Consider the following 14,376-nt stretch of genomic DNA (forward strand, 5'->3'; position numbering starts at 1 on the left):
CACTCCAACCAGCAGGAGGGACAACAGAGCTGCCCCTAGTCACCAACCAGCAGGAGGGACAACAGAGCTGCCCCTGGTCACTCCAACCAGCACCCAGTGGCATCATCTACCACATGGGGACAGCACTTTGGGGTCTGCCTTCAGCCAACAGCAGGCAGAGGAGAAGGGACAAAGCACTCCCTGGACATCTCACTGAGCACAACCACATGGCTCAGGTCCCTCCACTCACCCTGTGAGCCCTCCCCTGCCCAGGAGTGTCCCCCAGGGTGCCTCACCTCCTGTGGCCACGGGCGAGGTAGTCCCTGTTGAGGGAGCAGAGCTGCTGCTCCAGGCGGAAGATGCGGAACGCCAGGTAGGACGAGGACACGACCAGGAGGCAGATGCTGAGGGCAGAACAAGAAGCACTCAGCAGCTGGGGGGGGAGATGGAACATTCTCAGGGCACCCCTCCCCACCCTGCAGCCTCCTCTGCACACTTACAGCACGATGAAGATCTTCAGGAGCTGGTAGTCTGAGGGTCTCAGCTCTGCCACACAGCTCTGCTCCACCTCCAGCTCCTCCTCGGTGTTTATTGCACTTTCTGAAAGGCAAGCCCAGGGTCAGGGCACGCCAGGCAGCAGCACCTCCAGCAGCTGCCAGCCTTCAAGCATCAAATATCCTCCTCTGAGCGAGTCACAGGGGACACTGAGGGCTCTCGGGCAGGACACTCCATCCCACCCCCACCCCACCCTGTCCCGTGCCCAGAACTCCATCCCCCAACTCCCTGCTCCTCTGCAAGGCAGAAATGCCCTCCAGGAGCATGGAGGAAGGACCAGCACCTCCTTAGGGAGGCCAGCAGGCAGGGCACAAGCCCAGAGCCCTCACCCGAGGCCAGGGGCTCCTGGGAGGGGAAGGAGCTCTCCTTGGTGCCCAGGCTGGTGCCAGGGGCGCGGTGCAGGCACTGGTACTCAGCGGCCGGCAGGGACAGCGACAGCGACGCAGGGGACACCTTCCTCCACTTGCCCTCGGGGACAATCACCTCCTGTGGGAACAGCCCTGGTGAGCCCTGCCACCAGCACTGCTGGCAGCCAGAGAGGTTGTGGAGCCTCCTCCTCTGGAGGCTTTCAAGGCCCATCTGGATGTGTTCCTGTGCGACCTGTGCTGGAGTCTATGCTCCTGCTCTGGGCAGGGGCTTGGACTCGATCACCTTTAGAGGCCCCTTCCAACCCCTACCATCCTGGGAGCCTGATCCTGTGAACCAGCAGCACCAAGGACATGGTGGAGCCACATTTGGACTCCAACCTTCTGGCATCCCCATTGAGGCCCAGCACCTCCAGAACATCCTCCCAAAGGGGAGCTGCTCCTCCACGATGGCCCCACGGGGACACCAATGCCACAGGAAGGCCCTGCCCATGCACCCCACCCCAGTCCCAAGGACCAGTTGCTGCCACCTTCACCCTCAGAAGCTCAGAGTGGTCACCTGTCACCCTTCAGGGGTCCCATGGCTCAGCACCATGGCTCCAGCATGCCCCAGAACTGTGCTGAATCAAGCAGGGTGGCAGCTGGCAAGGTCCCCAGGCAGAGTCCCCAGGGCTGGAGCTGCTGAAGAGCTACATCCCTCAGGAAGCACCAGGAGATGCTGCCAGCCTGGATTGTTCCCAATCCAACCCTTTGGAAAGTGCCTTCAGCCCCAGAGGTGTCACCAGACCATAGGGGACATCTCACCTGTCACCTCCTGCTCCAATGTACAGAGCCACTGGCCCACAAAGCCACCTCAGCTGACACCTCCTGCACCCAGCTTGAGGGACAGGGCCAGCAGCCCATGGGAGACACCTTGCTCAGCACCCTCCTACAGCCCAGCGTGGCCACAGCACCAACAGCTTTGTGGCAGAGTGGAGCCATTTGAAGGAGAGGAGATGTCCAGGGACAGGGACACAGCCATGCTCCCTCCCTCACACCATGCTTCAGCAGCCTCCTCCTCCTCTAGCTTCCCAGCTGGGAGCCCTCCCACCCATCCCAGGGGTTCTGGGATAACTGAGCCCCATTCCAGCCTGTGTCCCAGCAGTGGTGGGTGGGAGTGGAGCAGCTGCATGTCCCACCAGGCTCTGGAGTTTGTCCACCCACACAGGGACCCCGAGACAGACCAGCTGAGCCATCAAGCCTGTGCTTGGCCACCCAAACCATCCTCTTGACAGCCCCCCTGTGTGTGCCAAGCCAGGCTGTGTGTGCCAAGCCAGGCCATGAGGAGCCCAGAGCACAAGCCACGAAGGCCACATCCTGGCAGGACCTTGGTCAGCAGCAAGGGGAGAGGACAAGGCACAAAAGCCACATCCTGGTGAGACTTTTCTCAGCAGCAGGGGGAGAGGCCCACACCTGCACCCTGCCAGGGGCTGCCAGCCAAAGCTGAGCGTGCCAGGAAGGTGTCAGACCCACCAAGGGGGCCAGGTGGATGCTGTCCTGCCCGCAGCACGGGGTCATGGAGGTCCTTCCCTCGCCCAGAGCCGCCCTGACCCTCACCAGCGACACGGCAGCAGGCTCCTCCGTCAGCTCCTTCAGGCTCAAGCTCTTCTTACTGGAAACCTGCAGGGGAAGAGCAAAACACAGGTGCCATGGGGCCACCTCCCCCTGCTTCCCACTCGAGGCAGAAGGCTGGACTGTCACTGGCCTGGCAAGTCTCTGCCAAGCAGCCTGGCTGGGACCCAATGATCTCTGGAGGTCCCTTCTGACCTCCACCGTACTGTGGAACCTTGCAGGCACAGGGACCTGGGGGGTGAAGAAGAGCATCACCACTAAGGGTTGTCCTGCTGCAAAGCAGCTCCATGGAGAGAGATCTTGGAGTCCCAGTGGACAGCAAGTTCTGCATAGACAGCAATGTGCCCTGGTGGCCAAGGGACCGATGGGAGCCCTGGGGGACAGCAAGAGAAGTGTGGCCAGCAGGGCTGGGGAGGTTCTGCTCCCCCTCTGCTCTGCCCTGCTGAGACCTCATCTGCAATCCTGTGTCCAGTTTGGGGCTCCCAAGAGGGACAGAGACCTGCTGGAGAGAGTCCAACAGAGGCTGTGAGGATGATGAAGGGACTTGAACATCTCTGCTGTGAAGAAAGACTGAGAGCCCTGGGGCTGTTTAGTCTGGAGAGGAGGAGGCTGAGAGGGGATTTGATCAAGGTCTATCAGTATCTGGGGGAGGAGTGTCAGGAGGAAGGTGCCAGGCTCTTTTCAGTGGTGCCCAGTGATAGACCAAGGAACAAGGGGTGGAAGCTAAAACCCAGAAGGTTCCACCTCAGAATGAGGAGAAACTTCTTTGGTGTGAGCCCTGGAGCAGGCTGCCCAGAGAGGTTGTGGAGTTTCCTTCTCTGGAGACTTTCCAGCCTCACCTGGCTGTGTTCCTGTGTGCCCTGCCCTGGGTTACCCTGCTCTGGCAGGGGCTTGGGCTGGATGATCTCCAACCCCTTCCAAGCCCTCCCATTCTGTGACCCCAGCAGAGAACAGGGCACCACATCACTGTGTCCCCACCACCAAAAACCCTCCAAGGGCTGTGGCTGACCAAGGGGCCCTGTGCCAGCCCCGACTCCCTGCAGTGGGGATGAGAAGAGGAATGTTTGGGCACAGCCCAGCAGGTTGCAAAGAGTAAATTTCCCACTGCAGCAAGGGGGCTGAGTCACCCCAGTGGCTGCACAGTCAGCAGGCACCCTTCTGGGTGGGGAAGGGCTGCAGCACCACTTCCCACCTGCTCCAGATGCAAGGAGAAGAGGTCCCCAACAGCCTCCCCTCCAGCTGGAGGGCTGATGGGTGTCTTCTCCTCCCCCCTTTAGGCTTTGGGATGCAAATTCTCTTTCCTGACTTTGGACCACTCCTCCAGCCCTTAAAACCTTGGTTGTGGGGAGTGGCAGAACTTGTCTCCCTACCAGATTATAAACAGCTCAGGCACACACCCTGGGAGCCAGCAGGAACTCTGAGCTCTGCCTCCCCCAGCCCAGCTCTGCCTCCCTCCTCCGTGACCCAGAAAAGGCCAGCAGCAGCTCACAGGGCCAGGACATGCCCGGGGCACAGCTCCTGCCCCTCCTTCCCCAGCCCTTGCTGCAGACTGAGGAGGCTGGGAAGAGGCAGCAGGGCACTGTGGGGGTGCTGGGGAGCAGCCCAAAGCCTTGGGGGCTGCAGGAAGGAGCTCTGCTCCCCCAGAAGGCCAGAGGGACGCCGCGGGATGCGGGTGGGAGGTACCTGCAGGTGTGTGCAGACTCTCCTCAGGACATCATAGACACTGTCACGGGAGATGAGGGACACAAAGATGTACTGCAAGAGAAGGAGAGAGGCTGCTGGCACACAGATGTGTGTCCCCCAGTCCTGAGTCTGCTTCTCCACAGGCAGGGGACAGGCAGAGACATCCTGCCCTTGAATCCCCTTTCCTTCAGGAGCCACTGGAGGTCCCCTGCCAGCACCTCCCTGTGGAGCTCCCCTGCTGTTATTTTTGCTAAAACCTGGACCAGATTTTTTTTTTTGGGGCCAGCCTCACTTGGCTGCAGTTCCCATGCTCAGCCCAGAGGGATGCAGAGGCCAGCAGGGCTGGGAGTGATGGAAAACATCCCCAGGGACTGGCAGGAGGAGGTGGCACAGGGCAGTGCTCACCCTGCCTGGCACAGACCCACGCAGTGGGCACAGCAACCTTACAACCAGATCCTGCCCTCTGCCTCCTCCTCCCAAAATCCTGCAGGGATAGCTCCCTGACAAAATCCCACAGGAATAAAACCTTTCCCAAAACTCCACAGGAAGTAGCCCCCTTCCCAAAACCAGGGATTAACCCCTTCCCAAAAGCCCAAAAGAGTAAACCCTCTTCCCAAAATTCCACAAGAATTAATCCCTTCCAAAACATCTATCAGGAATAATCCCCCTAACCAGGAGTTAACCCCCTTCCCAAAATCCCACAGGAATTAAACCCCTTCCCCAAAAGTCTATCAGGAATAACTCCCTACCTGAATCAGGAATTAACCCTCTTCCCAAAATCCCACAGGAATTAACCCCTTCCCAAAAATCCCACTAGAATTAACCCCCTTTCCAAAATCTATCAGGAATAACCCCCTACCAGAATCAGGAATTAACCTCTTCCCAAAATCCCACAGGAGTTAACCCCCTTCCCAAAATCAGGAATAACCCCCTACCAAACACCAGGAATTAACCCCTTCCCAAAATCCCTAAAGAGTTAAGCCCCTTCCCAAAGTCCCACAGGTGCTGAAGGCCCAGCCCCAAGCCTTCCCCTGCTCTCCTTGAAGGAGCTGAAAGGTTTTTCTGTGAGCCTGGCAGGGCTTGGCCAGGCTGAGCTGAGCTGAGCTCCCCTGGGAGCCTTGCTGTGCCCTGACAGTGAGTGCAGTGCAGCAGGAGGGCAGAGCTGTGCTGCCTGCCCTGGGCAGTGCCAGGAGCAGCATTGCTTCCCTGCCAGCCCCTGCTGCTGCACACCATGGGAATCATCAATGGCTTGGGTTGGAAGGGAGCCACCCCCCTGTGCCACAGGCAGGGACACCTCCCACCAGCCCAGGCTGCTCAAGGCCTCATCCAGCCTGGCCTTCAACACCTCCAGGCAGCCACAGCCTCCCTGGGCAACCTGTTCCAGTGTCTCCCCACCCTCACTACCAAGAATTTCTTCCTCCTCTCCAGTTTCCATCTCCCCTCTCCCAGCTCAAAGCCATTTCCCTCATCCTGGCACTCCCAGCCCTTGTCCAAAGTCCCTCCCCAGCTCTCCTGGAGCCCCTGCAGGTCCTGGAGCCCCTGCAGGTCCTGTTGCCAGCTGGCCGGGGTGAGGCCGGGCAGGGCGGTGGGCAGGGGCAGTGTCACCTTTCTGCTGGCAGTGGTGGTGATGGCCAGGCCGTTGGGCAGCAGCCGAGCCGTCTTGTGCTTCTTTATCAGCTGCACAGAGACCACTGGGATCACCACCTGGAGGGCAAAGACACCCAGGAGGGCACAACGTGAGCTCAGGGAGCTTCTCTCCCAAGGCGGAGGTTGGACACACCAGCAGAGTTACAACCCCAAGGACAGCAGCAGCCACGTGGAAACTGACCTCCTCCCTGGAGGTGTTCAAGGCCAGGCTGGATGAGGTCTTGAGCAAGCTGGGCTGGTGGGAGGTGTCCCTGCCCATGGCAGCAGGGTTGGCACTGGATGACCTTTAAGGTGCCCTCCAACCCAAAGCAGTCTGCTCTGTGGTTTCCCAGGGCCAGCCTGGGATTGTCAGAGGTCACAGCACCTCCCCTCACATTAAGCTCAGCTCAGAGGTGGTTTCTACACAATAACAGCAGGGGCTGAGGAGAGCAGGGACTGAGGAGAGCAGGGACTGAGGAGAGCAGGGACTGAGGAGAGCAGGGACTGAGGAGAGCAGGGTCCAGCCAATCTCCCCGAGACCCAGCACAAGAGGCCCTTCCTCTGCAGGCCCAGGGTGGGTTAAAAATAAGGCAGGATGCAATTTGTGGCAGTGGAAGATCACTGAAACTTCCCTCAGCCCTCTGCTGAAAGCAGCTGACATAAATAATGCAGGGCTGCAGCCCACTTTCCACACAAGTCCCTGTCAGCCACAAGACTAACAGCAGGGAAACATCAGACTGCAAGGCAAAGAAGAAAAGCCAAGAGAAGAGAGATTTCAGATCTTCTCCCCCCACCTCCTCTGCCCCAAAACCTTTGATCTTCCTTCATGGTGGCTCAGAGGAGGTTTTGCACCAGGAGATGTTCAACCAAACCAACCTTGGGGTTTACCCAGGTGGCGATGGGAGCAGGGGGCACAGCCAGGCTGCCCTGGTGGCACTTGGGTGCTGGGTGGGGTAAAAGCTGTGAAGCCAAGAGGGACAAGGCTGAGCTGCCCCCACCCCCAAGGCCCTCACCTTGATGTCCTTCCCGAAGAGGTTGGCGTAGAAGCAGAGCCAGTTGGGGGAGATGTAAAGCCGGCCCTGGATCAGGATGTCCCTCTGGAGCGCGCAGGAGCAGACTGCGAGGCACAGGGAGGGAGAGGCAGGGCAGGCAGTGTGAGCCTCCTGCCAGCCCTCCCTGCCCAGCCCTCGCCATGCCAGCAGGCAGTGTGAGCCTCCTGCCAGCCCTCCCTGCCCAGCCCTCGCCATGCCACCCACCTTTCAGCACGCTCTCCTCCGAGGGGATGTCCTTGAACAGCTTGTGGTACTGGGAGTTGTACTTGCTAGCAGCCTGAAAACGAAGCAGAGCAAAGGTTCCTCCTGCTGACCTTGCCCAGGAGGAGGCACAACCACCCCCACCCCACCCCCCCCAGCCTCCTGCACCACAGCTGCCCCGCACCCGGCACCGGCGCACAGGGGTCCCAGCGGGCTGGGGCCGGCAGGCATGCAGGACTGGGGGAGGCTTGGAGGATCCAGCACCCTGCCAGTGCTCTGCCATCCTCCCAGGCACACATTGCCCCTAACGCCCAGGGAGGCTGCCCACCCCCTGCCAGCAGCCTCTGCTCGCCCAGGCTCGGCTGTGGGTGAGTTGTTTTGCCCAGCAAACTCCCCCTCCCCCTCTTCCTCCTCCTCCTCCTCCTGGAGCTCTCCCGCTATCCAGGGCAGGATGACAGCACTTGCTCTGTGCCCACCCAGCTATTTATATCCCTGCTGCCTCTTCCAAGCCTGCTGCCAGCTGCAGCAGGAGGCTCGGCAGGTTGGCCCTGAAACACTTCTGGATGCCACTGAAAGGCTCCAAACCGGCCTGGGGGCTTGGCACTGACTATGCTCCGTTAGCTGGCCCTGGTAGAGCAGGTTTGTGCCACCCCTGCCCCCCGAGCAGGCAGCACCCAGCACCTCCAGGGGCTCCCTAGGGATGTGGCTGTCCCTGCAGCAGTGCTGGTGGCCCTCCAGATACAAGGGGCCAGGCATGTGGGCAGGGTGCCCAGCGGTGTGGCACAGCTGGCAGGGGCACAGGGCCACAAGGCTGGCTGCAGGCAGAGCCCTCTTGCCCACGGTGACAAGGTCACCTCTGCTCCCTGCACCTTGTCACCTGATGAGCTGGCCCATAAGAGGATCAAGGCTCAACATCACCTGGGGGCGGCTTAGACACCCCCCAGAGATGCTGGGATGGCAGCAGGTGCCGGGGGGAGCGTTTCAGGGGGGCACAGTGGGGCCTGGGGCATCGCCTCTGAGCCACCCACATGTCAGTAAACACCCCCCGGCCCCAGCACTGACCCACTGCCAGCCCCACAACCCTCCCCCAGGTGCCTCTACATCAGCCAAAAGGAGCAAAACCAGGAGTGGGGAGATTCAGACTGGATGTTAGGAAGAAATCCTTCCCCAGGAGGGTGGTGAGAGACTGGCAGAGGTTGCCCAGGGAGGTGGTGGAAGCCTCATCCCTGGAGGTTTTTGCAGCCAGGCTGGAGGTGGCTGTGAGCAACCTGCTGTGGTGTGAGGTGTCCCTGCCCATGGCAGGGGGGTGGGAACTGGCTGAGCCTTGAGGTCCCTCCCAGCCCTGACAGTTCTGTGACTCTATGGAAGTGTTCTTCTGCTCCATCTTTTCCAGGGGGAAAGGCAAAGTGCCTCCCCTCCACCCCCACTCCTTCCTCTTTCACAGCATCTCGTTTGCAGATGGACCAAAAAACTCCACTCTGGGCATGATCTGAACAACCAAACAGCTTCAAACAGACGGAGACTGAGCTGCTGCCAGTCAAGATTTCCACTTTCCCCTTTGCTCTGGCTGGAAAATCATAGGATGACAGGATGTTAGGGGTTAAAAGGGACCTCTGGAGATCCTTGAGTCCAATCCCACTGCCAGCGCAGGACCATAGAATCCAGACAGGGCTGGAAAGTCTCCAGAGCAGGAGACTCCACATTCCCAAAAGCATTTCCAAGGCAGACCATGGGCCACACAAAAATGGTCACTGCCCCTCCAGTCACCCTCCCTAGGAGCCTCTGCCCTATACCCTATGGGAGCCTTCACCCATCTCGCCAGGAGCCACTGCAGCTTCTCCTCCCACTTCCAAGACCCTGGGTGGGCTCCTGTGCAGCCAGGCTACGAGGAGCCAGCCCCTTGGCTCATGAAGCTAACCACTTACCACTTCCCTGTGGCATTTCTTGATGTCTTCATCCTTCAGGGCTTCGTTCAGGTGGAGGCTGGAAGCAAAAATAATCCTCAGAAAAGCAAAGAGCCCCAGAGGACTAAAGAGAGATTCCCCATCCTCCAGGAAAAGTCACACCTTGGATGTCTTTATGGCAATCAGGCCCTGCTGAGGTTAAGGACTGGCTGCAGGAGAAGGGCTCTGCCTGGTGTGGGGCTGATGGTGGGCACCCAAAACACATCCTAGCACCAAGGGAAGAAGCCCAGAGCTGCCCCCTGCAGCAGCCTGGGGTGGGTTGGCACTGGGCAGCTTTGGCTGGGTCAAGGGTTCCCCAGGGAAAGCACAACTGGGAGTGTCCCCAGGCAGGAGGGACTCAGCTCTGGCTGTGTGCAGGGGCATCCATCCTGCAGGCAGGTGAAGGGAGAAACCAGAGAGCCAGTGAGAACTTCCCAGCAATGGGAATGCTGGGGCCCTCCCCACACCTTTGGAGACCCAGACTTTGAGAGGCAAAACAAAGAGAGCCCTTCCCCTGTGCCCACCCCCAGCTGGGAGGCCAAAGGCAGCAGGGATGAGCAGGAGATGACAGCAGGAGGGGGATGAAGAAGAGCAGACACTGGAGTGCCAAGCCCAGGGGGCTGCCCCTCACCTGCCATCGAGGGAATCCAAACTCTTCTCCTTGTGGGATGGCTCCACCTTGTCACGGCCGTGCATGGGCTCAGGGCTCTTCAAGGGAGCTGCTTTCTCATGCATGGGCTTGGCACTGCCAGGAGAAGCCTGTTAGCCCCCAAGGGGAAGGGAGAGAGGGGAGAGGTACTGGGAACCCACCCCCCTGCCACCTCAGCTGCACCCAGGTGCTGGCATCTCTGCCACTCAAGGACAGCAAGAACGTTCCTGCCGCTCCCCGAGCCCCGTGGAGGGAAGGAGAGGGCACTTCTTGCCAGGAAGCCTCCATGTGGAGGGAAGGAGAGGGCACTTCTTGCCAGGAAGCCTCCATGTGGAGGGAAGGAGAGGGCACTTCTTGCCAGGAAGCCTCCATGTGGAGGGAAGGAGAGGGCACTTCTTGCCAGGAAGCCTCCATGTGGAGGGAAGGAGAGGGCACTTCCTGCTGGGTAGACTCCACGTGGAGGGAAGGAGAGGGCACTTCTTGCCAGGAAGCCTCCAGCCCTGGCAACCAAGGGGCCACCTCCCTGTTGCCATCTTGCCTGGGCAGAGCCCTCGCTGAGGGCACAGGCTGCCTGCTGCCCTCGCTGAGCCTGGGATCTGCCACCACTGCTGTTATCAGAGGCACTTATCAGCCACGATGGGGAAAGCAAACAGGCTCCTGCTGCCAGGCAGGGCAGGTTATCACCCAGCAGGCCAGGAAGGTGGCAGAGCCACCCTTGGCAAACCGCGACTGGAGATTGCTGCAGCACAGCGCCGCTGCCACCCAGCGCCCAGCACGAGCCAGCGGTGCCACACAGCAGGGCTGCCAACAGCCACAAGCAGAGGAAAGGAGGGAAGGGGATGGAGCTGGGCTGGATGGGCAGGGGGAGGTGGAAGAGCAGGTGGGGGACAGTGGGCAGGACAAGAGTGGAGCTGGAGGACATCCCAGAGCCCGCGGGGGTGATGCCATGGCCGTGCGGCACAGCCCGGCCAGAGCAGCCATTCCCAACTGCTTCCTGCCTACAGGCAGAGGCTCCTCTGCCACCTGCACTTCCCTGGACACATCCTGCTCCTGCTCCGAGGGGCTCATCCCAGCGGAAATCCATCTGAATCAGAGAATGGTCCAGGCTGGAAGGGACCTCCAAAGCTCATCCAGTCCAACCTCCCTGCACTCAGCAGGGACATCCCCAACTGGATCAGGTTGCTCAGGGCCTCCTTGAGCCTCACCTTGAATGTCTCTAGGTCAGGAGCCTCAACCACCTCCCTGGGCAACCTGTTCAGTGTTCCAGCAGCCTCATAATAAAGAATTATTCCTCACATCCAATCTCAATCTGCTCTGCTCTAGTTTGAAGCCATTGTCCCTGGTCCTGTCCCTGCAGGCCTCTGCAAACAGTCTCTCTGCAGCCTTCCTGTAGTCCCCTTTCAGTACTGGCAGGTTGCTATTAGGTCTCCTGGGAGCCTTCTCTTCTCCAGGCTCAACATCCCCAGCTCAGCTCCCTCAGCCTGGCCTCATAGCAGGGGGAGCCAGGATGGGGCTGCTGCATCCCAACAGCGGTGCCCAGGTGGCCTGAGGGTTGAAGCCATGCGAGCCCCCATGGCCCTGCACCCTCAGTGCCCATCCAAAACACTGTCCTGATGCAACTCAGCTGGGCTGAACCCCGGGTGGAGGCACAGGGGATGCTCCTTCAGGACACAGCACAAATATGGGGCTGTTGAAAACCAAACACAAGTCACCAGTGCCATGCAGTTAGGGTCAGGCTGGGAATAACCTCCTGGATCCTTGCAGCTGAGGCTGAGAGGTCAAGGAGCTGCCCACACAGTCCCAAAGCCTGAGCACGGCAGGGATGGGATAAGCACACTGAGGGGGTGAGGCTTTGGAGGCAAAGCTCAGGTCACAGGATCACAAAGGATGTTAGGGGTTGGGAGGGACCTCTGGAGATCTTCCAGCCCAACCCCCCTGCCAGAGCAGGACCACAGAATCCAGCACAGGTCACACAGGAACACATCCAGATGGGGCTTGAAGGTCTCCAGAGAAGGAGACTCCACAACCTCTCTGGGTAGCCTGCTCCAGGGCTCTGGGACCCTCACAGGGAAGAAGTTCCTCCTCATGTTGAGGTGGAACCTCCTGTGCTGGAGTTTATCTCCATTGTTCCTTGTCCTGTCACAGGGCACAGTGAGCAGAGCCTGTCCCCTCCCTCTTGACCCCCAGCCCTCAGATATTTATAAACATTGATTAAATCCCCTCTCAGTCTTCTCCTCTCCAGACTAAACAGCCCCAGGGCTCTCAGCCTCTCCTCACAGGGCAGTGCTCCAGTCAAAGGATGTGTCTGGAAGGGGTGGGAGACTCTACTGACAAGAGGCACCACAGTAACATCCCCTGGCATGGCACCAGAAGGACTTTTCCCTGCCTGATTCTCAGACACCTTCAGGCCAGGCAGCCCTGCCCTGCAAGCAGCCCCTGCCAGGGCACACCACACTGCCCTGCAGCTGAAACCTGCATCACAGGCATGCCAAAGCCTTTGTCCCCCTGCCCACGGCTGGAAAAGGGTCTCTGACCCACTCTGGAGCGCCCCTCTCCAGAGCTCAGCCTGCTCCAGCTTCCCTCACATCATCCCTTAAATCCCCAAGCCGCTTAATCCCAGCCACCAGATTTAGCCCTAACCAGGGCTGGCACCAAGGGGCACGGCACAGGCCTGGACAGGCACCCCCTGCTGCAGGTGAGGGCATGGAGAAACCAATCCCCCCAGAGGTCACCCAACACACAGAAATCCCCCAGAACGAGCAGAGCTGAGGCTAGGGAGCACCTGGAAGTGCTACACGGTCCTGGTCCTGCTCTCCCCTCCCTCTTATGGTCACCTCTAGGGACAAATCCCAGGTCACAATCCCTATCTTAGGGCAAGCACCAGGCTGCTCCAGGGAGGGCCTGGGGGCTGCAAGGAGCATCCTCAGCCCCAGCAGAGCCATCGTAGCAGCTACCTCATCCCCCCTGCTCCAGATCTCACTCTGCCCCTGCTGCCAGATGTGATATAGAGGAGATCTAAGAGCAGAGGGATCCAGGTACAGCTGAAGGGGGAAAGGGGGAGGTCTCCCAGAGGGGCTCCAGTCACAGCTGATGAGGTGGGGGTCTCCCAGAGGAGCTCCAGGCACAGCTGATGAGGTGGGGGTCTCCCTGCCAGGAGCCGGCACAGGAAGGAAAACACTTTCTAGTAACTCCTGCCATCACCCTCCTCAAGGAATTTTGTTAGCAGGAAGCTGCTCTTGTGGGAAAATCCCCATCCCAAGCGTCCCAAACTACAAACAGAGCAAGGGGAGTCAGAGCACGGAGCTCCCAAGATGAGGCAGAGTAGGCAGGGGCAGGAAGAGAAAACGTTGCCAAAGGGAAAGCAAACCCCCTGCCTGCCGTACCAGGGTGGCCACCCCTCTCCCTGCCCACACGCAGGCTCCTCGTAGCCCCCGCTCACCTCCCAGGCTGCCCCAGCCTCGGGTATGGTCCCGGGATTGTCCCGAACCCCAGATTCGCATCTCCCTTCCTTACACAGCCTCAGGATCCAGCCTGGGAAAGCTCCGGCGTCAGCCCCTCCGGTGGCGATCAGCGTTCGCGGGATCCCTTCCCTGCTGCCGGCCGGGAGCGAGCTGGGACGCGCGACGGAGTGACCGAGCCGGGGATTTCGCCTCACGGGAAAAAAAAATCTCGAGGAGGATCAGAGGCGGAGGGAGGCACTTGCGGCTGGGCTGCCTCGGCCCGAGCGAGCCCGGGCGGGATCCGGCGAGCTGCCCTTGTGCCCGGCTCTCAAGGTCATTTCAGTCCCGAGTGTCGGCTGCTGGAGCGGAGCCACCGCCGAGGATGCTGGAGGGGAGCGGCGGGTCCCGAGCGCTGCTACAGGGAGGAGAGAGGAGGTCACGGCGGGGAGGGAGGGAGGAGGGAGGGAGGAGGGAGGGAGGGAGGGACGGGGCCGTGGTGACCCTCCCCAAGAGTCCCGCGCCTCCGGCCCCCTCCCCGTGCACCCCTCAGGGTCCCGTCTCGCCCCGCCCCGGGAACCGCCTGTCCTCAGGGCCCTGAGCCCGGTGGATCTCCGCCGGGGGGAGGGCCAAGGCCGCCGCCCAGGATAACTCCCAGCGGCAGCGACACCGGTTTTACCGAGCCTCATACGGCGGAAAGAGCCCGGCGTGGGACCCCCCCCTCAGCCCCGGTGAGGCGATACCGAGCCGGCGGTGCTCCGAACCACGCCACGACAAAGAGCGGACAGGGCAGCCTCCAGGGCCAGTCCCCAGCTTTCGCCCGGGCTCGGAGTCACTCCAGGCACAACCGGCGGCTGCGGGGGCCGGCAGCGACGCGGCATCCCCTTCCCCGGTTCCGTCTCCTCGGTACGGCGACGGTGGGAGAAACCGCAGTGTTTCCCGCTCCCCTCAGAGCTCGACACCGCCAGGAACAGGGCCGAGACAGGGCCGCGGGCAGAGCGCGGCTTTCCGGCAGCACCAAGGCCGCGCTCCGGAGCTCCCCGGGACCCCCGAACCCTCCTGGCCCAGCCCTACCTGCGCGGCCTCCGCGCGCTGCCCGGCGCCGTCATGCCCCGCGCGCCCGGCCTCCGCACGGCGCCACGGGGCACGCCCATTAGCCGCCCACCGCCAAGCCCCGCCCCTACCGCTCGCTCCCATTAGCAAAAGCCGCCCCCTGCCCTGCCTCAGAGCCCCGCCTACCGACGTTGCCGGCCCCGCCCATTGGCGGGAAGTTGC

At 60.9% G+C, this 14,376-nt stretch overlaps 1 protein-coding gene across 1 annotated transcript; it reads right to left on the reverse strand.

The window, feature by feature from the left end:
• Positions 1-271: 271 nt before the first annotated feature.
• On the reverse strand, positions 272-14,210 carry GRAMD2A (GRAM domain containing 2A). Its single transcript, XM_054388175.1, has 11 exons — positions 14,176-14,210; positions 9,647-9,760; positions 8,998-9,055; positions 7,076-7,148; positions 6,833-6,936; positions 5,799-5,897; positions 4,194-4,265; positions 2,496-2,558; positions 864-1,020; positions 480-579; positions 272-383 (listed from the first exon to the last, which is right to left on the reverse strand). Exons 1-11 carry the CDS (start codon positions 14,208-14,210, stop codon positions 272-274), a joined length of 987 nt encoding a protein of 328 aa, XP_054244150.1.
• Positions 14,211-14,376: the final 166 nt, after the last annotated feature.

This window comes from Indicator indicator, chromosome 16, assembly GCF_027791375.1.
Source record: "Indicator indicator isolate 239-I01 chromosome 16, UM_Iind_1.1, whole genome shotgun sequence".
NCBI lineage: Eukaryota > Metazoa > Chordata > Aves > Piciformes > Indicatoridae > Indicator > Indicator indicator.

What these genes read in the sequence shown, in the direction of transcription:
- GRAMD2A (XM_054388175.1), bottom strand. Translation starts at nt 14,210, where the DNA reads ATGACGGCGCCGGGCAGCGCGCGGAGGCCGCGCAG. An exon ending in TTGGATTCCCTCGATGGCAG is followed by an intron (nt 9,056 to 9,646) that starts GTGAGGGGCAGC and finishes TTTTGCTTCCAG; the next exon opens with CCTCCACCTGAACGAAGCCC. An exon ending in TCTTCGGGAAGGACATCAAG is followed by an intron (nt 5,898 to 6,832) that starts GTGAGGGCCTTG and finishes TTTGCCCTCCAG; the next exon opens with GTGGTGATCCCAGTGGTCTC.